Source organism: Nanorana parkeri, unplaced genomic scaffold (assembly GCF_000935625.1).
Source record: "Nanorana parkeri isolate BGI_ZX_2015 unplaced genomic scaffold, ASM93562v1 scaffold1242, whole genome shotgun sequence".
NCBI lineage: Eukaryota > Metazoa > Chordata > Amphibia > Anura > Dicroglossidae > Nanorana > Nanorana parkeri.
The window spans coordinates 14,693-37,678 of record NW_017307510.1 but is presented as its reverse complement, the minus strand read 5'-3'; the positions used below and the strand labels follow the sequence as shown (position 1 = coordinate 37,678).

Sequence of the window (22,986 nt, the reverse complement as noted above, 5' to 3'; positions counted from 1 at the left end):
GGGGGGGGAGACATCAGCATCTGACAGCCCCAAAAGTGTCTGCAGCTAAATGTTCTTTTTGTGAGCGGTCACTTTAAAACGCCATGTGACATCAGAGAGCAAGCCCAGCATTGCAGCCTTGGTGTGCTATCAGCTGCATATTGGATCACCCTGCAGGATGCAATATGTACATGTGCAAAACACAGGCACATGTGTACTTACAGTTAGGGGCGAGCCGTGCAGGGCCGCTGTAGTCTGGGAGATCTCAGTGTTGTGTGGGTGACTCCTTCCTGGGGACCCAGTTCACCACTAGAGCTCACACTTCCTGCACTCCCTCCTGACATCGTGCTTCACATCACTGCAGCAGCAACAACACACCAGTGCCTGCAGTACCTGTAAATTATTGTAGGCGGCAGCAGACATATTCAACTCTATGGCTTCAATTAATTAGGACAGCCTCGGCACGCCAGTTGTTGTGGAACTACAAGTCCCACGAGGCATTGCAAGACCCTGACAGCCTCAGGCATGACTCCTAGAGACAGAGGCTTCATGGGATTTGTAGTGTCACCACAGCACACTTCCTGTACTGTATCTATGGAGGAGCAGCATTGTCACCCTTGCAGGAAGTGTATAGTTAGCATGAGCAAAGAAAAAGCTAATGCATCCTCTACAGAACACCTCCTGTTATGGAGGAGAGGGGATGTGTTCTGTAGTCCGGTCCTAGATTGGCAACTATGGATGCACCAATGCTAGTATCGGTATCGAAATTGGGTCTTTGGGCGAGTACTCATGCTCGCATAAATGCTCCTATACCCGAACTTCTGGTCAGAGGAAGATTTTCTCTGACCGGCAGTGCCGCAGGGGTACATAGAGATAGCTTCCCATGCGATCAGGAAGCTGGCGGCGAGTAATGACCCGCCTCCCGGCTTCCTGATTGGCCGGGTAGGCGGCTCCATGTTGATTGGCCGGGAAGCCGGCTTTCCTGGAAATCAGCAAGGAGCCGGCTTCCCGGCCAATCAGGGAGGCGGGTCATTACTCACCTCTGAATGGCTGGGCAGCCGGTTTCAAGGCCAATCACAAACAAGCCGGCCAAACAACATGAAGCTGGCTTCCTGGGCAATCAGGAAGTCCGGGGGTATGTCATTACCCGCCGCCGGGCTTCCTGTTTGCCCGGGAAGCCTGCTCCATGCACCGGTATCGGTACTCGGTATCGGCGAGTACTGAAAGCAAAGTATTGGTACTCGATACCGAATAACCAGTATCGGTGCATCCCTAGTTGCAACCATGGCTGCGCCATAGATTTAGTGAGTGAATGTTGTCACCCAGGAAAGGAAGTGTGTTACTGGCAGCTCAAAATAGCGTACAAAAAGAAAACAAATGCAGCTGCCACACCTATGGTCTGGTAGGCTGCCATATATTACATTTTTTGTTCTTGCAATGGGTATTCTTATTTATTGTTTAACATAAACATCAACCTTGTTTAACTCCATTAAGTATAAAAAAAATCAATATGCAAAATGTCACTTAAGCTGCCCACACACCTTACAATGTATCTGCAGATTTTCTGTGGTCAGATGGAAAAGGTGCAACAGATTTCTCCATCTACACTTAACTGTGTGGATGGAGGAATCTCCACCTGGGCCAATCTGTTGCACGTTTTCCATCTGACCACAGAAAATCTGCAGATAAATTGTAAGGTGTGTGGGCACCTTAAAAAAAACATTAAAATGTTGGGTCCACCAAACTCCCTTCAGTTGCTTTAGGTCTACAGAAATATGGCTGCCTCCTGCTTCTGATTAGTCTACATAAACATGGCTGCTGTCATCTTTCAATGAATCTACGCAAACATGGCTGCTGCCTCATTCTGATTAGTCTACATAAACATGGCCGCCGCCCCTCGGTTAGCTTACAGCCGCTGGCCCTGTGTTGGGGACAGCTTTGTTTGTTTACCTTGTAGTCAATCGGACGCTGACGGCTGGCGCAAAGGATTGTGGGGTTGTAGTTCTCACGTTTCACGGAGACTCGCGTTTCTCAGAGAGGAAGACTACAATTCCCATAACCCTCTGGCGCGGAGCCTGACTGGGGTCAGGATGCGGCGATTCAGTGTATCAGTCACACTGTGATACACCGGGATTGAAGAGGTATGAGGGGTGTAGTGTTATGTCTGTCCTCTTCTGGGATTTTGGAGGATTGGGGACCCCTGGGTCCCTGTCACTTTCTGGAGGAAAGCTGGGTGGCAGAGTCTGGCACAGCTGCCAATATTTTAAAAGTGAAACCTATAGGAAGTCCCTATTCCGGGTTGTCATTGTACTGTCATTTATCACGTTCATGTTTGCTGTACCATATTTTCATTATGTTATCACGTCCATAGAAATTAAAGTCTTCCTGCTTTAGTGGCTGTAGTTATATCAGGTGTTTTACAGAGCAGTAAGCAGAGCCTGCACCTTAAAGTGACATTAAACCCTCAGATTTTTTAACATAAACCAATACTGTAATGTGCGCCTTACTGTCATCCATGGTTGTTTCCCTTCTCTTTGCTGCTCTTCCTTTTAAATCCTCATCTCTTCTCATGCTTGGGGAGAACTTCCCTTTGCAGCTGAGGGCCTCTTCCTGTATTGCTGGCTCAGGTTGTGAACCTACACACAGACACCATGTATCCATTCCAGAGACAAGGCAGTCTGCTACAAAACAGAAGTTCTGCCCAGCATGAGAAGAGATACAGATTTAAAAGGAAGAGCAGCAAAGAGAAGGGAAACAACCATGGATCACAGTAAGGCGCACATCACAGTATTGGTTTATGTTAAAAAAATCTGAGGGTTTAATGTCACTTTAAGGCTGACCAGGTGCACTGTGAAGCAAAGTTTGCATATTTAATGATGGCCAGGATTTTAAACTATTAGCACATGGTTTCAGAAGTAGACCCCTCCCTGTGCGTGCCCCCTCCCTGTGCGTGCCCCCTCCCTGTGTATGCTTTCCCTCGTCTGTGCTTTTCCCCCGTGACCCCTCCCCGTGTGTGCTTTCCCCCATGACCCCTCCCCATGTGTGCTTTCCCCCATGACCCCTCCCCATGTGTGCTTTCCCCCATGACCCCTCCCCATGTGTGCTTTCCCCCATGACCCCTCCCCATGTGTGCTTTCCCCCATGACCCCTCCCCATGTGTGCTTTCCCCCATGACCCCTCCCCATGTGTGCTTTCCCCCATGACCCCTCCCCATGTGTGCTTTCCCCCATGACCCCTCCCCATGTGTGCTTTCCCCCATGACCCCTCCCCATGTGTGCTTTCCCCCATGACCCCTCCCCATGTGTGCTTTCCCCCATGACCCCTCCCCATGTGTGCTTTCCCCCATGACCCCTCCCCATGTGTGCTTTCCCCCATGACCCCTCCCCATGTGTGCTTTCCCCCATGACCCCTCCCCATGTGTGCTTTCCCCCATGACCCCTCCCCATGTGTGCTTTCCCCCATGACCCCTCCCCATGTGTGCTTTCCCCCATGACCCCTCCCCATGTGTGCTTTCCCCCATGACCCCTCCCCATGTGTGCTTTCCCCCATGACCCCTCCCCATGTGTGCTTTCCCCCATGACCCCTCCCCATGTGTGCTTTCCCCCATGACCCCTCCCCATGTGTGCTTTCCCCCATGACCCCTCCCCATGTGTGCTTTCCCCCATGACCCCTCCCCATGTGTGCTTTCCCCCATGACCCCTCCCCATGTGTGCTTTCCCCCATGACCCCTCCCCATGTGTGCTTTCCCCCATGACCCCTCCCCATGTGTGCTTTCCCCCATGACCCCTCCCCATGTGTGCTTTCCCCCATGACCCCTCCCCATGTGTGCTTTCCCCCATGACCCCTCCCCGTGTGTGCTTTTCCTCCGTGACCCCTCCCCGTGTGTTTAGTAAGCTCCTCTATAAACACTATCATCCAATGATGATCTCAGGAGCAATGGCACCATCATTGTATTCTCTCCTCAGACGTTGCCAGCAGACATGGAGGTCCAGTTGATGGAACACATACGTCACACGCTGACCCTGGACAGGAACAAAGATCTGATCATAGAAAAACTCCTGAACCTCACCCTGGAGGTCATTCACCTACTGACCAAAGAGGTGAGGGCACTGTGTGCGGGTATATAGGGGTCAGTCACATGATCGGAGGGTGCAGCATCACTGTGGGGGTCAGTCACATGATAGGAGAATGCAGCGTCACTGTGGGGGTCAGTCACATGATCCGAGGGTGCAGCGTTACTGTGGGGGTCAGTCACATGATCGGAGGGTGCAGCGTCACTGTGGGGGTCAGTCACATGATAGGAGGGTGCAGCGTCACTGTGGGGGTCAGTCACATGATCGGAGGGTGCAGCGTTACTGTGGGGGTCAGTCACATGATCGGAGGGTGCAGCGTCACTGTGGGGGTCAGTCACATGATCGGAGGGTGCAGCGTCACTGTGGGGGTCAGTCACATGATAGGAGGGTGACAATATATTTTTTCTCCGGGTCATTGTGTAGGATTTTGTTGTCGTGAGAAAGCCACGTGAGCACCTCAAAGATGGCAGTGTCCCTTCCACGCCGGACAGAGGAAGTAGGACTGCGAGCCCCGCAGCGGAGTCCTGCACTTACTCTGGGACCGAGGACAGCAGCTATGACCCAATGGACCTGCAACCTGTGAAGACCCCTCAGGAGGAATCCAAAAAGGTGACAATTTTTTCTTTTCTTTCAGGAAAGCGCCACCTTTTATCAAGCGCCATCTTTGAGCTCCAGTCCAGTGACTGCCTAGGCAGAGATGATGTCATCAGTCTGCTGCAGGCAGGAGGAAGCATTTCCTCAGTCTCCCCTCCCCCAGTGATCAGTCTGTTGCAGGTAGGAGGAAGCATTTCCTCAGTGATCAGTAGAGGAGGACATTGTCAGGAGGGGGGTATGCTGTCTCCCAGCTCCTGAGTGTGCAGCATGTCACGTCAGGCAGTTGACGGGCAGCGAGTCTCTAGTCCCCAATATTCCATCTAGAGAATGATGAGAGGAAAGTACAAATCCTGAGTGAGGAGGCCTGCGCAGTTCTAGTAATAAAGACTGATGATGCAGATATTGTACTAGTGATGACCGGTTCTCTTTACACTTCTACATTCCAGGTTGCAGTGAAGTGTGAGGAAGTCTCCGGCTTGTCCCTGAGGGAATGGGACCGTTCGGTGATACACAAGGACAGCGACGTGCATACCCCCCCGCAGCCTCCCCGCTCAGTGGGTAAGAGGAGCGTCTTCCTGTGAATAGAGATTTCATACATCAGCGTTGCTGGGTTCTCTGAGCCGCCATGTCTGTGTGTCTCCTACAGGTGGCAGCAGTGAGAGGAGGACAGAGGAAAGCTGTGGGAGCGCCCTCTATCCTCAGGGCTGTATGGAAGGCGAGGACCGGATTATCACACCCGAATATCAGGTACAGGAAGGTCACATGACGTGTTATTCTGAATCTCACCTTCATTAAAGCGGAACTCCGGCCTCCCCTTCAGTCTTCTATCTGACCTCCGTCCTTCCCTTCAGTCTTCTATCTGACCTCTGTCCTTCCCTTCAGTCTTCTGACCTCCGTACTTCTCTTCAGTCTTCTATCTGACCTCCGGCCTTCCCTTCAGTCCTCTATCTGACCTCAGGCCTTCCCTTCAGTCTTGTAATGACCCACCAGTCTTGAGCCGGCCAAACAGCTTGGATATTTACAACCGCTGCCATTTAATTCTGCTGGGTCTGTGCTTTTAGGAAATGCCCTGGCAGCGAGAGGGTTAAGTGAAAGCACAGACCCGTGTAGTAGCAATGGTGACATTTATCTGCTGATTCCCTCCAGTGTCCTCTACAATTGTTACATTGTATCTCTTGTTATTAGGATGTATTTATTTCCTGTGACCATCAGCGCCACCTGGTGGCCACAATGTGGTATTTCCCCATTCGCTCTGTTCTTTATGAAGGAGCCTATTATGAATACTGCCCATAATACATGAAGAACATTCCAGCAGAGGAAACGATAACCCGAGAACATTCGAATTTGCCGCGTTCTCACAACGGCTGGTTTCATTCACACAGCGTGAATGTACAGGCAGATTCACTGAACAAATATCTATGCAATTTTAGTTTTCTTTATATATAGACCGATAAGTTTACATGATGCGTCTTCAGCTTCTGTAAGTTTGTATAACACTTGGTCACGTCGTCCATTCACTTATATTTTATACTTCTCTTTATGTTTGGGTGGGAGCAGTACCTGTACGCGGAAGGTTACAACTTGCAGATCAGCCCCCAGCCGCTGAAGGTAAGTGTCTGATTATTTACTGCTGGCTGGAACTGCATTGTGTGTGGTGAATGGTAGGGATATACTGATACTAGTGTCAGTGCCGATACCAAGTATTTGGGTGAGTACTCGGTGGCGGAACTATCACCATAGTGACCCAGGCGGCCGCTATGGGGCACAGTGGGAGCCTGGCCAGGACGAGGGACAAAGGGGTCCCCCTGATGCTGTGAGGGCTGCCTGGGGTCACTATGGCAGCGGAGGCTGCTGGCTGTCACTGGCCGCTGTGAGGAGGAACTCGCTATTGTTCTGATCACTGACAACCTGTCGGTGATCTGTGTCGCGGCGCGTTCCTCCTCACTGCCGCTGCTGAGTCAATGACAGCCAGCAGCTGCGGAGGAGGAGGCAGGGCCTGGCTTTGGCATTAGAGGAGGTGGAGGGGGGGCCTGCCAGCGACCGGGGAGGAGGAGGTGGGGCCTGCCAGCGACCGGGGAGGAGGAGGTGGGGCCTGGCGGTGATGGAAGCTGACAGGGGATTGGGGCTGACAGGTAAGAGGTGTGCAGGGGTGTGACCAGCCCACCTGAGACCCTGCAGAGCCCATCATAGAAAGTCTATGGTGGGCTCTGCAGGGTCACTCTCAGGTGGGCTGTGTGGGATCTCAGGGGGGCTCTGAAAGGGGCGTAACTAGAAATCACGGGGCCCCATACAAAATTTTGCTCAGGGGCCCTGTGATTTCTAGTTACGCCCCTGCGGGTACTTGTACTCGACCAAATGCTCCCCATACTTATCCCGATATCGGAACTTCTCCGGTATCAGGAGGTCAGGCGGCGAGTCATGACACGCTGCCCGGCTTCCTGATTGGCCTGGGAAACCGGCTCCATGCCCCCTCGTTAGCAGGCAGCTTGGAGCCGGCTTCCCGGTCAATCAAGAAGCCGGGGGGTGCAGGTAATGACTCGCCCCCTGGCTTCCCGATTGGCTGGGAAGCCGGCTCCATGCTCCCTCGTCACCAAATGACAAAGGAGCATGGAGCCGGCTTCCCGGCCAATCAGGAAGCTGTACCATTGTTCCGCCAGCTCTGTCTCCAATATTTTGTACTTTCCATCCCGGTGATCTGTGAAGAACTGATGTCCTGTGTTCTGTACAGGAAGGAGCCTGGACCTATCCCCAGCAGTGTAAGCAGGAAGAAGCTGATCACATGACCCCAGGTGAGACGCAGAATCTTCATAGAGTAGTCACGTTCGGGGACGTTCTTCGTGTCTCATAGACGGCGCTGGGAAACCGGCGTCAGTCAGCTACTGGCCTAACAAGAGAAATCATCAGAGTACCCCGTCCACCCTAAACGGCATAGATGGAGGAATCCCCACTGCTGGCTATTGTATTCAGCAGCTTCTGCTTCTGCAGCTGTTCAATACATGAACCCTGCCTGCATCTGATTCTTTTTCATACATACAAGCAGTGTAAGTACAAGAATTTGAGTTGGTGCCTGCCTCTTGCAGTCAATGTACAACAGAACTCAGACTGGCAGAGGGAGACACGGCACCAGGAGCCAATTTCTGTGCTGACAAGGAGCCTACTGATAGAAGGAGAGAGCAAAGTGACTGAGAGAGATAACCTCATCAGTCCACTGTTTCTCCTTTACTGTCTAGTCACAGGCTGGGGGAGGGACAAGACCTGTACGTTTTACAGAACGGTAGCAGAGAAAAATCAGGTCTCCTGCTATGCCAGACGGGGCTGTGCTGTGTAGCAGAGCTGTGTAACGGCGGACATGTTTGGTGCAAACCCAAGGCAGCCGTTCAGGAGAAGATCCTAACACCAACTGTGAAGCATGGTGGCAGAAATGTTATGGTTCGGGGTTGCGTTGCAGCTTCAGGGCCTGGGCAGCTTGCAAGCGTCATGCCAGCTATGATCTCGGCATCATATCAAAGTGCGTTGGATGATAATTTGAGGCCATTTGTCAGAAAGTTGAAATTGACCCAGAAATGGATCTTTCTACACGATAATGATCTGAAGCCCCCTAGCAAATCCACCAAGAAATGGGGGGCAATGGACTGACCTGGTCACAGGCTTGATTTGAATCCCATGGAAATGCTGTGGTGGGATTTGAAACGGGCAGCTCATGTGAGGAAACCCTCAAACGTCTTTTAGCTGAAGAGATTTTGCATGGTGAGTCGGCCACAAATGTCACGAGTCCATGTCAGAGACCGCTGGGCAGTTATGTGAACCCCCCATATGTAGTCAAGGGGGCAGTGCCAGCTTCTGGGGTCTGGGGTGTACTTACTTTTTCCAGCATTCCGGCTGATTGCCCGGAGTTCAGCTGTGAAGATGTAAATGCCGCACCGGACTGGTATGTCCGGGTCATGTACTCGCCGCTCCCAGTAGATCTCTCGGCAGGTTTTGGGCTTCTAGGTGAGTCTTCCCATGGGGTCACCTCCTCAGTGTCCCTCTCTGTGTCTCTCTCCAGGCGGATGCAGTAAGAGGAATCCGGCAGAAAGCTGTGCCGGTGTCACCTATCCTCAGGACGGCACGGGGAGGGAGATCAGGACGGAGGATTACCAGGTACAGCCAACATTCCCCGGCCCATCTTCTCCCCATCATGGAGGTCATGTCCATTCCCCAATCCTCATCATGTGTTCTTGTGTGACAGGCGGAGGCCGGAGATGGAACCATTCATTGTAAGGAGGAGGAGGCGGAGCCAGACTACATCTCAGCAGGTGAGATAACTAAGAGAATGGAACCGCACAGTACTCCATTCCAGCCAATTCCTCATATTTATACGGTAGTGAATAGAGCGGGGGAAGGGTGAGATCCTCTGATGGGTTTATTGCTGCCTTTGGCCATGACGGGGCGATCGGCAGCCATTGTGTTTTCATTGCTCTTCTTGATGCAGAAACACCAAAAACGTTCTAAAGAGAACCTTTGTATGGATTGGAAGGGGCATAACTTAGTGCTGGCTAGGGGATGGGATAGGATCAAGGATAAGAGTAAGGGGGTGGAATGGTGTCAGGGGTTAGAGGGTTAAGATAGAGTCAGTGGTTGGAGGTTAGGTATTGGGATAGGGTCAGCGGTTAAGGGTTGGGATAGGGTCAGGGGTTAGAGTTTAAGGGTTGGGATAGGGTCAGGGGTTAAGGGTTGGGATAGGGTCGGCGGTTAGAGGTTGGGATAGGGTCAGAGGTTAGAGGTTGGGATAGGGTCAGAGGTTAAGGGTTGGGATAGGGTCAGCGGTTGGAGGTTAAGGGTTGGGATAGGTTGGGATAGTAAGGCCGATGCTTCTTGCTGATTGGACGGCTGTCTCCAGGCAAATCTTACAGCCGGGAATAACATTGTACATTCGGATTGGAGGATGTGTGTGCCGTGTGATCTAACACATTCGATCATGTGACCTCTGTGTGTTTTCTCTCTGACAGACCGGTCGGAAGTGGAAGTGAAGCTGTATCACTGCACGGAGTGCGACGAATGTTTCACCGAGCTCTCCGACTTCTCCTTCCACCAGAAAGCTCACAACGCCAACCACCTCTTCTCCTGCGCCATCTGCCGCGTCTCCTTCAAGTCGGAGTCGACGTTCGTGAAGCACCAGCGCTGCCACCTGGAGCGGCCGTCCAGCCCGTGCGTGGGGGATCGCAGCTTCACGGTCAGGTCCACCATCGTCCGCTACTCCGGGGAGAAGCCGTTCCAGTGCTTGGAGTGCGGCCGTTGCTTCGCCCTGAAGTCCACGCTGGTCAAACATCAGCGCGTCCACACGGGCGAGAGGCCGTTCGTGTGCCGCCAGTGCGGCCGCTCCTTCTCCCAGAGCTGCAACCTCCTGCGACACAAGAGACGCTGCACGGCGGCCAAAATAACCACCGGTCTAAATTAGCGGCCCGCTGCGCCCGGGAACGAAGATTCTCATTGGAAGGCCGTAGAAGAGAAGTAAGAGGCACTCCGCCCAAAACTAAGAGGTGACCCACCTGATGGGTTCTTGTATCCGGAGACCCTGCTGTGCTGGATTCTGGAGTCTGCACACCTGAGGGCCTCCCACTGGACTTTTAAAGTGACACTTTTGGTGCTTTTGTGTTACCCTTGGAGTGATTGCTCCTCCCTTCCTGTTTCAGAGACACACCAGGAAGTGACTGGAAATCTCTCCCGAGCTGTCATCAGAACAGGTGTCCCCATCGGAAGTTCTCCCCTCCATTTCCTTTCCAGTGACAACTTTCCATAGGCCCCGGTGACAGAAAACCAAAGAAAGTACAAAATGGTAGAGGGTGAATTTCCCCAGTGGGGTCAGAGACAGTTATATAAATCTGCCAGAGGCTCTAACCCTTCCACACTCCACCAGAAGTCTGACCCGGGGTCCTGCTTTAATGCAACAGAAGCGTGAGGAAACCCAATGGGGGGTGGGGGGTGGGGATTGGGGCTGAGACTACAGCAGAAAGATCTTGCTGAAGGAACCCTCAAAAGGAATATATTAGGGCACATGGTGACTCCACCTATACCCAGGGGGGCTGCTGTGATGTGTTACAATGTGGAAGGACAGGTCCCCTTTAATGACACAGCATGTTTGATATATATAAGGACATTTCCTTAGTATTGGATACGGTTTCTTCAAGTTCGATCCCATGTTACGTTTACTACTTTATGATGGAAGGGATTGGAAGTATAACGCATGTTGCTGTGTTCCGGGACACTCCTCTATATTCCGGGATAGGCCTCTGCATTCTGGGACACTCCTTTATTCCAAGACACACCTCTGGATTCCGGGACGCTCCTCTGGATTCCGGGACGCTCCTCTGCATTCCGGGACGCTCCTCTGGATTCCGGGACGCTCCTTTATTCCAGGACACGCCTCTGGATTCCGGGACACGCCTCTGGATTCCGGGACACGCCTCTGTATTCCGGGACACGCCTCTGTATTCCGGGACACGCCTCTGGATTCCGGGACCCTCCTTTATTCCAGGACCCGCCTCTGGATCCCGGGACGCTCCTTTATTCCAGGATACGCCTCTGGATCCCGGGACGCTCCTCTGGATTCCGGGACACGCCTCTGGATCCCGGGACGCTGCTCTGGATCCCGGGACGCTGCTCTGGATCCCGGGACGCTCCTCTGGATTCCGGGACGCTCCTCTGGATTCCGGGACGCTCCTTTATTCCAGGACACCCCTCTGGATCCCGGGACGCTCCTTTATTCCAGGATACGCCTCTGGATCCCGGGACGCTCCTCTGGATTCCGGGACACGCCTCTGGATCCCGGGACGCTGCTCTGGATCCCGGGACGCTGCTCTGGATCCCGGGACGCTCCTCTGGATTCCAAAACGCTTCTCAGTGTTCTTGAACCATCAATAATGGCCCCTGTAGTTGCAGGCACTGTGGAGTAATTCATCACCAAAGAACATGTGGGGGCACTTCAAGGGCTTGTTTTCCCCGAGTTCAGCTTTAACCTTTCCCTCCAGTGGGTACAATACCGTGACTGACAGGGTGAAGCCCCCAAGTGGGCACAATGCCATGACTGAGTGACGCCCTCCAGTGGGCACAATATCGTCTACATTCATAATTTCCTCTTTTTCCCCTTCTCGGGCGATGTTTGCCTTGGCATAGGTCATGTCTTCTATGAAGCACGGCATTCTGGGAGCCCTCACATGTACCCACAAGCGGTGCTATAAACTGAAGTCAGTGGAGGGAAGGATCAGCTCTGCCACGTGTTCTCCGGGCAGACAGAAGACGCAGATCTGTCATCCTCGATCCCTCAATTGTTAAATATAAGCAGTGCGAGGACCTGATATCGGCCTCTAGCATCCCTTGTACAGCAGAGCTCAGAGAGGGGGAGGAAGAAGCTGCACAAGGAGCATGCAATAGGGGCAGAGAACAGTGTCAGAGATGAGCTCATCCAGTCACCAGGCTGGGGGCGGGTCCGTGACAGATACAGTGTCTTGAATGACGGCGGCCATCAATATACCTGGAAAAGTTGAGCACATCTGGTGGTGGAGAAGTTTAGTAGCTCTCAGCAGTGTCTCGGATTGTAGGGGAGGGTTAGAACCTCGGGAGTTCTTTTCTGTACATGTAAAAAAAAAAAGGTCTGGAGTTCCACTTTACGCATTTTTATTCTTTACAATGGGATGATGTTGAAGGATTTGTCCACTTTGGGTGGATTGTGGGGGCGGGGCACATTGTATTTCCCTGACATGATGATGATGATGTTTTGTTATGTTTTAATAAAGATATCGATTTTTTTTTAGAGTATCTGAATCCGGCCCTGTGTACAGCTCTCCTCTCATTGGATGACGTATGTCGGCCATGAACAGATCTCATCTGTAATCAGCGAGCTGGGAGGCTCAGCTCTTCAACTTCCACCGGCTGCTGCCTTGGTTTAGGCTCCGATCAGCTCCTATACCATGGCCTGTAATGTGATGGATCTTCTGGAACATGGTGGCATCTAAAGGGTTGGGGGGACACGGGGTCTTCTAGTCAGGATGGGTTAGGGCCATTGTTGGTGGGCATTGGTTCACTTCAAGTGGGTTTGGCATCCTCACACCGGTCTATGGGAACCCAAAACCCACTTGAAGGACAATTGTCCCACCAGTCCATGAATTCTCATGATGATGCCTCGGAGAAAAGCCCATGGGCGCAGGATGTGGGGACATGGTGGGCACAGATCTCCACCACTCTGGATTGGTCAGTAGAAATCGCCATATTCCTCCTATGGTTCCCCAGACAGGACAGCACTGGGCTGTCCGCCATCCAATTCCTTTCCCAGCAGCCATGAGCATACTCACCAAGGTCCCTGGGCCACAGTTAACCCCACCCAAGGTCTGGCTCAGGCCCGCCCACCTACAAGAATGGTCCAACCAACCCCCATCTCCCAATTATGGGTGGACCACCCTCTCCTGGCCCCCGATCATCCTAATAAAGTCCTTATTGCGTTAGTGCGCATGCATAAGAGAGACATTGTGATCCCGGGACACATCAGCATTCGGACTGAGGTTCATGATGCGGGACTGTCACGGCAAATCTAGGACAGTTGAGTCCTCGTGGAGCAAACAAAACTTTCTTTTCCTTCCCTGACCGAGACAAATCCTTAATTTGTGTCTCACTCGCACCCCATCCCAGACGCTGCAGCTCACAGTGGGAGGGCTTCAGCAGCAGAGGCAGTGCTGTCAATCCAGAAAGCAGTGGGTGTGGCCAAGTGGTGATTGACAAGCTACAGGCTGATAGCCACACCCCCTGTAACATCTTCTCATCTGTAGTGCAGACACAGCCAACATGGGAGTGACAACTCTGCTCTGAATTAAGGAGCAGTGCAGCATCGTTGCCACCGTATCCGACACTGCAGATCACAGTGGGAGGGCTTCAGCAGCAGGGGCAGTGCTGTCAATCCAGAAAGCGGTGGGCGGGACTAGGTGTTGCCAGATGCTAATTGACAAGCTACAGGCTGATAGCCACACCCCCTGTAACATCTTCTCATCTGTAGTGCAGACACAGCCAACATGGGAGTGACAACTCTGCTCTGAATTAAGGAGCAGTGCAGCATCGTTGCCACCGTATCCGACACTGCAGATCACAGTGGGAGGGCTTCAGCAGCAGGGGCAGTGCTGTCAATCCAGAAAGCGGTGGGCGGGACTAGGTGTTGCCAGATGCTAATTGACAAGCTACAGGCTGATAGCCACACCCCCTGTAACATCTTCTCATCTGTAGTGCAGACACAGCCAACATGGGAGTGACAACTCTGCTCTGAATTCAGGAGCAGTACAGCATCGTTGCCACCCCATCACAGTAAGCTGCATTAGGTTGACATCACGGGCAGGATCAACAGGACTTTGGGGGGGTCATTAATAATAGGAGGCCATCGTTCTACTGTGATGCAGCGGCCTTATGTTCCTCAATAGCCTGAGACTCCGCAAGGTGCCCAGTCGCCTGTCAAGAGTTTGTATCTATAAAGGATCGATCAGAATAAGATGACGGACGTTCATGAAGACTCCACCCACCTCATGAAGACTCCACCCACCTCATTCATATCCCAAGGTCATTTAATAAATTCTGTATATACAAAACAGAGCGCGGGATCTGGGATCGCTCCAGTCAGGACTCTCCTTCGGTTCCAGATTCGGCTCCCGATAAAATCAAATGATAGAACTTCCAGTCTTTGCATAGAAGGGGCTCCATGTGTCGGGGCCCCTAGGAGTTCTTGGTGCTTTGTGAAGGTTCGAATCCTTTAGACTCCATGTTGGCTTTGTACTTCAGATAATCTCGTCTCTTATCAAAGTATTTCATCTGTTGGGGGAGAGAAGACAAAAGATCAGCAAACGTTCCATCCGGCTCCAGATCCTAGAACACGTACAGGGGGCCGTGTGTGCAGCTGAGGACCTATAGAAGAATGTGGGCATAGGGGTCTGTGGTGTATTAGACAATAGAGGTCATTGTTGGGGGTTTCCATACACATTGGGGTCTATTTATAAACCGTTCACCCTGAAAATCTCTGTGCGAACAGAAGTAAAAACAAACATTCTGGATAGATTTTCTTTTCATGTTGAATGTAATACCACATTATGGCCACTAGGTGGAGCTGAAGAGCCTAAATCATAAATACATCTTTGCTATGCTCCTCAGCGCCAACTACTGGCCATACTGTGGTATTACATTCAACCTGAAAAGAAAATCAATTAAAGGAGACCTATGGGGTCAGGGCTTTTGCTTTTCCCCATAGTTCTCCTTAGGGGAACGGGAGGACACAAACTAGCGTCCTCCCGTCACCCTAGGCTCAGTATATAGGGAGCTACAGCTAGCGGTATACTGAGACGCCGCAGCTGAAGCGGATCCCGACAATTATGTCTGGATCCGCCCAGCTGCGTGACTGACAGCTGGCTCTGCCTATCTAGAGGCAGAGCCAGCTGTACCCGCCCCCTCCCCCGTCCGTTCCGCCAGTCAGCGCTGGCAGATCGGAGAGGGGAATCCAGCCCCTCCCCTATCACGGCAGAGAGCTGTGACAGGATCGAGAAGTGAGCGAACGCCGGTATGTGTTCGCTCACCTCCCGATCTACTGAGCCGACCTGTGACAGTCTCATTGTCACAGGTCGGCTAGAACTATGAGGCTGAGTGAAATGCACTCACCTCATAGTTCTCCTTTAAGAACATTTGTTTGTACCTCTGTTCGCACAGAAGGAACGTTCACAGAGATTCGCAAGGTGAATGGCTCTGTGAATTGTTTGTAAAGATACTGCAATGTGTATGGAAACCCCAACAATGACCTTCTCTAATGTGCTCCCTTTTGGTCCATTTAATATTCCATTAAAAGAAACCCTGTTGATCCTGCCAGAAAGCTTGCGAGCTGATAACGCCCTCTGCACAAGTTCTTTTTGTATTTTGCCCAGGCGTACGCTTTAAAGAGACCCTGTCCCTCTGAAGCATTTCCCACACTCACACGAGAACTGTATTAATTCCTTCCTTAACCATGGTAGCTCTGGTTCTATAAGTTACTTTATTCTATTGTTTGCTATGTATATTACTCTCTAAATGTTACACTACGTTCTACACTTTACTGTATACCTCGATGAGCTTTAATCTTGCCTTACGGGACTTGTCCACTATGTGATCAAAGTGATTACCTAGATACTCCTCAACCATTGAAATGGACAGCCCAAAACTCAAAAGAGACCCTGTCACCAGCTTAAATAATTGCAGGTAAAACATAGAAAAATCAAGAACTTATATGATGACTTGCAGCTTTTTGGGTTTTTGATTGTTTTATTCACTTGCAATGTGCCACTGAACGTGATAGAAAATTTGACTACTCCAGGAAGAGTCAATTCCCCAGCACAGCCCCCCTACCTCCTTGCATAGCTTAAAGGAGAACTATGTGGTGAGTGCTTTTCACTCCTCCTCATAGTTCTAGCCGACCTGTGACAATGAGACTGTCACAGGTCGGCTCAGTAGATCGGGAGGTGAGCGAACACATACCGGCGTTCGCTCACCTCTCGATCCTGTCACGGTTCTCTGCCATGACAGGGGAGGGGCTGGATTCCCCCCCTCCCCTGTCCGATCCTCCAGCGCTGACTGGCAGAACGGACGGGGGAGGGGGCGGGTACAGCTGGCGCTGCCTCTAGATAGGCAGAGTCAGCTGTCAGTCACGCAGCTGGGCAGATCCCGGCACAATTTTCGGGATCCGCTTCAGCTGCGGCGTCTCAGTATACCGCGAGCTACAGCTCCCTATATACTGAGCCTAGGGTGACGGGAGGACGCTAGTTTGTGTCCTCCCGTTACCCTAAGGAGAACTATGGGGAAAAGCCCTAACCCCATAGTTCTCCTTTAACCCCTCTCTTCTTCTGGGAGTGTCTAAATACTGTCTGTGCTGGCCCAGTTCCTTTGCCCCTCCCTACATAACCTTTTCATGTAGCTTTTGGAGGAGGAGCAAAGGGGAATACTATGGAGTGTCACTTGAGTGACCGCCCTGAGTCTGCTGACATCACATCCAAGATGGAGGCGCATAGCAACAGTCTCCGGGCTTTTGGAAACCTTTTACAGGTTAATAACATGCACATGGAATCTTATGGGAGATTGTTGTGACAATGAATGAGCTGGTGGCAGGGAAAGATGACGGCCGCCCCGCGACTCCCCGAAATAAAATAAAACATAACATTTCAGTCATTGTAAAGAATCGTTTTATGGGAAGCTTTGTGCTGAAGGGAAGTCTGGTGGTGGTCTCTGGGATCCCTCAGCGGGCGCTTTGTTGTCTCTCATGAGCGCCCTCGTGTGGTGGTTTTGGGAGCTGCACAGCAGAAGAGGCCACTGATCTCTATGGCACACAATCCCATTGAATGTGGTGTGTATGGATGACGACAGCTGAGTGTGAATGTCGCCTTTATGATGTTACAAAACGACCCTTCAGGATTTTATTAATCAGCCCAAAAATGTTTCTAATCTCTCCTCCCTCCATCAGTAGTCAGTGCAGACAATGCACCCCAGAATCCTCCCCCCACCCCCGCCTACTCCTGTAAACAGCCTGCACAGGACCCGAATCAAATGACTAAATGAGATCTGGCATCCCCGGCAATGTCCTTACCGCACAGCAATCCCTGGGACGATTTATATTCACACAATGTACGTAGGTAACGATGTGATGAAATCCCTGCGATGTATATAGAGGATCAGGAAGTTCTTTTTCTTTTCAGCAAAACTCTAAATCCCTTTTCACGGCCGATAAAGTTGTGAACGAACCGCGGCGGCCAAACATACAACTATTTATGAAAGGTGAGAAGAGGAAACGGTCTCCTGTCCGTGGTCGGGGGGCCGGGATCTGATTGGCTTCTCCATTTTCCTAATCTCCGGATTATATAACAAGCTGCTGTACAGGGATTCGTATAGCGCTGCCGATTGGCCGTGGTGATCATGTGACTTACCCATGTCAGTGGGCAGTTCTCCTCGAAGCCTTTCCTGAACTGTTGGCACTTGTCCTTGTCCTCCCGAGTGTCATCCAGGCACTGCCAGTACCTGTCCCGGGCGTCCCAGCATGCTTTTCTCTCCTGCGCGGTCGGCGCCGACATCGTATTCCTGCACATAGGAGAGAAATCAGATAGAATGGTCGTTGGTGTGCAAAGAGAACCTGTCATGAAATGTCAGCTTACAGCTACCGGCGTCATCCCGGGACCTCAGAGCCAATCCATTACCCTGGGGGGCCCAGAGCCACTCCATTACCCCAGGGCCACTACATTCCATTACCCCAGGGCTCCAGAGCCACTCCGTCATCCCATTACCCCAACTCTGCTCCATTATCCCGGCACCTCAGAGCCACTCCATCATTCCAGAAATCACAACTCTACTCCATCATCCTGGAACCTTAGCGCCACTTAGTTATTCCAGGACCCCAACACTGCACCATCATCTTGGCACTCAGCACCACTACATCATCTAGAACACCCAGCTCCTCTTTGTCATCATAGGACCCCCGAGCCTCTTCATCTTCCAGAGACCCCAGCTCTGCTTTGTCATCTTGGGACCCCCGAGCCTCTTCATCTTCCAGAGACCCCAGCTCTGCTCCATCATCTTGGGACCCCCAAGCCTTTCCATCTTCCAGGGACCCCAGCTCTGCTCCGTCATCTTGGGACCCCCGAGCCTCTTCATCTTCCAGGGACCCCAGCTCTGCTCCGTCATCTTGGGACCCCCGGGACATTTCATCTTCCAGGGACCCCAGCTCTGCTCCGTTATCTTGGGACCCCCAAACCTCTTCATCTTCCAGGGACCCCAACTCTGCTACTTGGGACCTCACAGCTGCTTTATCTTGTTGCACTCCGAGCTCTGCTCTGTCATCTCCAGCCCCCAGCACCTCCTTGTCACCCCCACCCTGCCATTATCCCCCCAGCAAACCTGAGCCCTTGGCAACACAATGTCACTATGGGTCCCAGCACATGAAACGAAACCGCCCCCCCCCAGAATTTCCTTACAACCCTACTATATACACCTCCCTCCCTGTATACACCCGATGTATAGCTCCAGCATGGCAGAGACCACACACAGTCTCATCTCCAGAAATCCCCCCTCCTTCCAGGCTGGAATCTGATTGGTGGATGTGAGGAACAATGACAGCATGATAAGTCTAAACAGAACCCCTGTGTGTCCCCTTCCTGTCCTCACCTGCCCAGGACCTTCACAACACTCACTGGACGCACACTGACGACGTCACACACGCCAGGCACTTGAGACAAGCGGACATGTCCTTTAAGAACATCGTACTAGCAGCAATATTGCCGAGCACTTATCACCGGTCTCCAAGAAAATGGCCGCCGGTGATGTGTCGAAAGTGCGAACTTATCGAGTTGTGGGACCGCATGACTTCCGGTTTCCTCAGAACTACGAGGTTTGCACACAAAACATGTTGTGCACGAGCGCCATCCACGGCATTGCCCTATACACTTCGACCGCAGCAATAAAGTAATAAAATGATGTAGGATGACAGTAAGGCAGCACGTTCTTTATCTCCGGTGCCCCACTCAATATGGCCGCCGCTTGAGTGGGGCACCTGAGATAAAGAACGCGCTGGCTTACTGTCATCCTACATCATTTTATTACTTTATTGCTGTGGTCTATGTCTATAGGGCAATGCCGTGGATGGCGCTCGTGCACAACATGTTTTGTGTAAAAACCTCGTAGTTCTGAGGAAACCGGAAGTAATGTGGTCCCACAACTCGATAAGTTCGTAGTTTTGATCGATCACCGGCTCTCGATCACCGCCTGCTACACAAACAACAGCGCCACCTGCTGCTTCAGGGAGGTGTCACAGGCGGCAGAGAGCACAGGCTGCCCTCTGCTGGGCAAAATTCAGAAAGCAGCTGAACGAAATTAGAATGCTACACTCAAAGGAAATCTATTGGATGCATTTTTATCTAATGAGAGGTGACACAGGAAACATGCACCGCTGAATCAGGAATATAAGGGTGTCACCTTCCTGGCTCCTGTGCAGTGAGGCAGTGGTGAGTATAAAAGCTTTTCCCTGTGTCGTGGTGTGTTGGCAGCCCATTCAAATGAAGGTATCAGATAAAGGGCGCCAAACCTAAAGGTGAAAGATTCCAAAGAAGCCTTTAAATATTCCAAATTCGATCAAACAAAAAGGCTCATCACGTTTTAGGGACAACAAAGGCCCCCTTCATCAGGGCTTAGAATGAGATCTAATGAAGGGGAGTGTTGTTGCCCCCAAAATGCATTGGATGTTTGGAGTCCAGATAATGAAACAGAAGAAATATCTGGACAGGACTCCTTCTCAAATAGGGATTGCAAAGGTTCCTTGTGATGTTACAGGGGAGCTCTTCTTTGATGGTACAGGAGACTACAAAAAGAGCTTCCTAGCTGCCATTTATAAGTAGTTCTTCCCTATGCTCCTCAGCTCCATCTAGTGGCCATTATAAGTATTTATTTCCTATGCTCCTCAGCTTCATCTAGTGGCCATTAAGTATTTCTTGCCTTCTGCAGCAGCTTTTTGTGGGCCCTCTAGGGGGTGCCACTGAGCCAGCCTCTATTCTAATCAAGAAGGATCAGAGAGGAGGGCTGAGAATTTATGTCCCCCCCCTCCCACCAGCCACACTGTCCATTTTATATTAATAAAAATGTCTATATTTTCATATTTGACCACCTTCACCTCAGAGTTCCTCTTCACATCAGAGCCCCATTGCCTTTACATCAGAGCCCCCTTCACATCAGAGCCCCATGCCTTGGCACCATAGAAGCCAATGAGGATGTATTGCGCAGGCCTGGCCAGCAGGGGGAGACATTTGCTCCAAGATGTAAACAATGGAGGCTGGGCCCTTCAGAACTCTATAAGTATGCATCTGTGAAAGTTGGGGGGGAGGAGTGTATATAAAAGGGGCCAAAAGGATAAATAAACTATGAATCAGGGTTCACTTATCCTTTATAGGAAGCCTTTCCTAAGCCAAACATGGAAGCTGCCATTGCCGTCTTCTCACCCTCCAGCAGGAAGTTCCCCTTTACAGAATCGGGCCGTCCTCCAGCGTCACTTTTCCTTCACAGAGTTTATTATTATTATTATTACAGAACATTAAACTCGTTATGTCATCCCAGAAAACAAATAAATGAATCAACAAAAACCTCTCCTCAGTCTCATGAGCACTTCAAGACACGGAGTGACACATTACAGACCAGGTACAGATCAGAGTATCACAAACCTTCTTTAGAGGGCACGTCCTGTCCTCCAGACCCCGCCAGAGAGAGAGACCTGTGCTGCTGATTCTCCAAATCCTTGACCCCGACTGTGGTGGCACATTATGTGTCGGCACCAAGAAAACTGTTCAGTGCTCCGTACAGGGCTTTCAGTGCAGGAAAAAGTACCACCCACTATGCTCTAACCTTAACCTAAATGTGACCCCAACACTAAACCCTCCTCACATCTGACCCTTAAAACCTAGTCCCTACAATAATATCCTAATCCTTTACTTCCCACTAACAATAATCCCTAAAATTCACAGAGCCATTCGCCCTGCCACACAGCATGTACATTTGTCCTGTACGAATGGAGGCAAACATGAAAGTTATTAGTACATTTCTTTCCAGGTTAAATGTGATTTCAGGACCATACCACATAATGGCCACTAGATGGAGCTGTGGAGGAAATTAGTATTTCTTTCCTATGCTCAACTCCATCTAGTGGCCATTATAAGTAGTTCTTCCCTATGCTCCTCAGCTTCATCTAGTGGCCATTTATAAGTAGTTCTTCCCTATGCTCCTCAGCTCCATCTAGTGGCCATTATAAGTATTTATTTCCTATGCTCCTCAGCTTCATCTAGTGGCCATTTATAAGTAGTTCTTCCCTATGCTCCTCAGCTCCATCTAGTGGCCATTATAAGTATTTATTTCCTATGCTCCTCAGCTTCATCTAGTGGCCATTATAAGTATTTCTTCCCTATGCTCCTGAGCTCCATCTAGTGGCCATTATAAGTATTTCTTCCCTATGCTTCATCTAGTGGCCACTATAAGTATTTCTTTACTATGCTGCTCCTCAGCTCCATCTAGTAGCCATTCTAAGTATTTCTTTCCTATGCGCCTCAGCTCCATCTAGTGGCCATTATCAGTATTTCTTCCTTATGCTCCTCAGCTCCATCTAGTGGCCATTATAAGTATTTCTTTCCTATGCGCCTCAGCTCCATCTAGTAGCCATTCTAAGTATTTCTTTCCTATGCGCCTCAGCTCCATCTAGTGGCCATTTTAAGTATTTCTTCCCTATGCTCCTCGGCTCCGTCTAGTGGCCATTATAAGTATCTCTTCCTTATGCTCCTCAGCTCCATCTAGTGGCCTTGATAAGTATTTCTTCCCTATGCTCCTCAGCTCCATCTAGTGGCCATGATAAGTATTTCTTCCCTATGCTCCGTCTAATGTCCCATTATAAGTATCTCTCCCTTATGCTCCTCAGCTCTATCTAGAGGTCATTATCAGTATTTCTTCCCTATGCTCCTATGACCATTATGTAGTACTTCCCCGATTCATTGTAACCTTATGGCTGAATTGCATTTGTCCCAAAAAGAAAATATACTAAGAACATTCGTGTTTGCCTCCATTCACACAAAACGGATGTGTATGCAGTTTGACAGGACAAACGGCTCTGCCACTTTTTTATAAATAAACCTCTTAATACTTAACCTATCACTTCCATTGAACCCTTCACCATCTCAAACCCTAATATCCTAACCTTAACCCTTAAAAGAAACTCGTCATGGGAGATACATGAAAGCTGCCACTGCTAAGCTGTCCTGTTGACAATGCCTTTTTACTTGGATGTCATGCTGATCCTCTGGACTCAACACTCTCCTTACGCCTCATTCAGAAGGAGGAGATTCACCATCTCTGTCTGTCCTGGGGGCCACTGACGCCATTCAGGAACTGATGGAAGTTTCAAGTTTTTCAGGGCTATTCACAAAAGGGTGAAGAGTTTAGAGAAGTGAACAATCTAGGCCAAAATAGCCGATATGGAAACATTCTCCAATTCAGCTCACCTTCCAGTTCAGCTCTGTTGCCCTAGATTGTTCACTTCTCCAAACTCTTCACCCTTTTGTGAATAACCCTGTTAGAGTTGTGACCAAAGCAGGAGACAATTGGATTTCCCTTCTCTGTGGATAGTTTCCTTTTATTTCCTGTTGTGTCTCCGAGACAGGAAGTGAAGGGAAACCTTCCCTATGGGACAGACAGCAATTTACTTGCTTGCAGCTTTGATTCTGCATTCCCCCCCCCCCCATCCTGTTTCTGCAATCTCTGCAGCCTCATTATACCAGGCCTGGTCTAAAGGATAAGTGCACTT

General features: G+C 50.6%; 2 protein-coding genes across 2 annotated transcripts; one reads left to right on the top strand and one right to left on the bottom strand.

The window, feature by feature from the left end:
• Positions 1-6,185: 6,185 nt before the first annotated feature.
• LOC108797198 (gastrula zinc finger protein XlCGF71.1-like) lies at positions 6,186-10,083 on the top strand. The gene is made up of 5 exons (XM_018568774.1): positions 6,186-6,254; positions 7,375-7,435; positions 8,692-8,786; positions 8,875-8,941; positions 9,635-10,083. Exons 1-5 carry the CDS (start codon positions 6,186-6,188, stop codon positions 10,081-10,083), a joined length of 741 nt encoding a protein of 246 aa, XP_018424276.1.
• Positions 10,084-14,366: 4,283 nt separating this feature from the next.
• Positions 14,367-18,863, bottom strand: LOC108797205 (cytochrome c oxidase assembly factor 6 homolog). Its single transcript, XM_018568781.1, has 3 exons — positions 18,822-18,863; positions 17,591-17,741; positions 14,367-14,468 (listed from the first exon to the last, which is right to left on the bottom strand). The coding sequence occupies exons 2-3, from the start codon at positions 17,732-17,734 to the stop codon at positions 14,373-14,375; spliced, it is 240 nt and encodes a 79-aa protein (XP_018424283.1). The 5' UTR covers positions 17,735-17,741; positions 18,822-18,863; the 3' UTR covers positions 14,367-14,372.
• Positions 18,864-22,986: the final 4,123 nt, after the last annotated feature.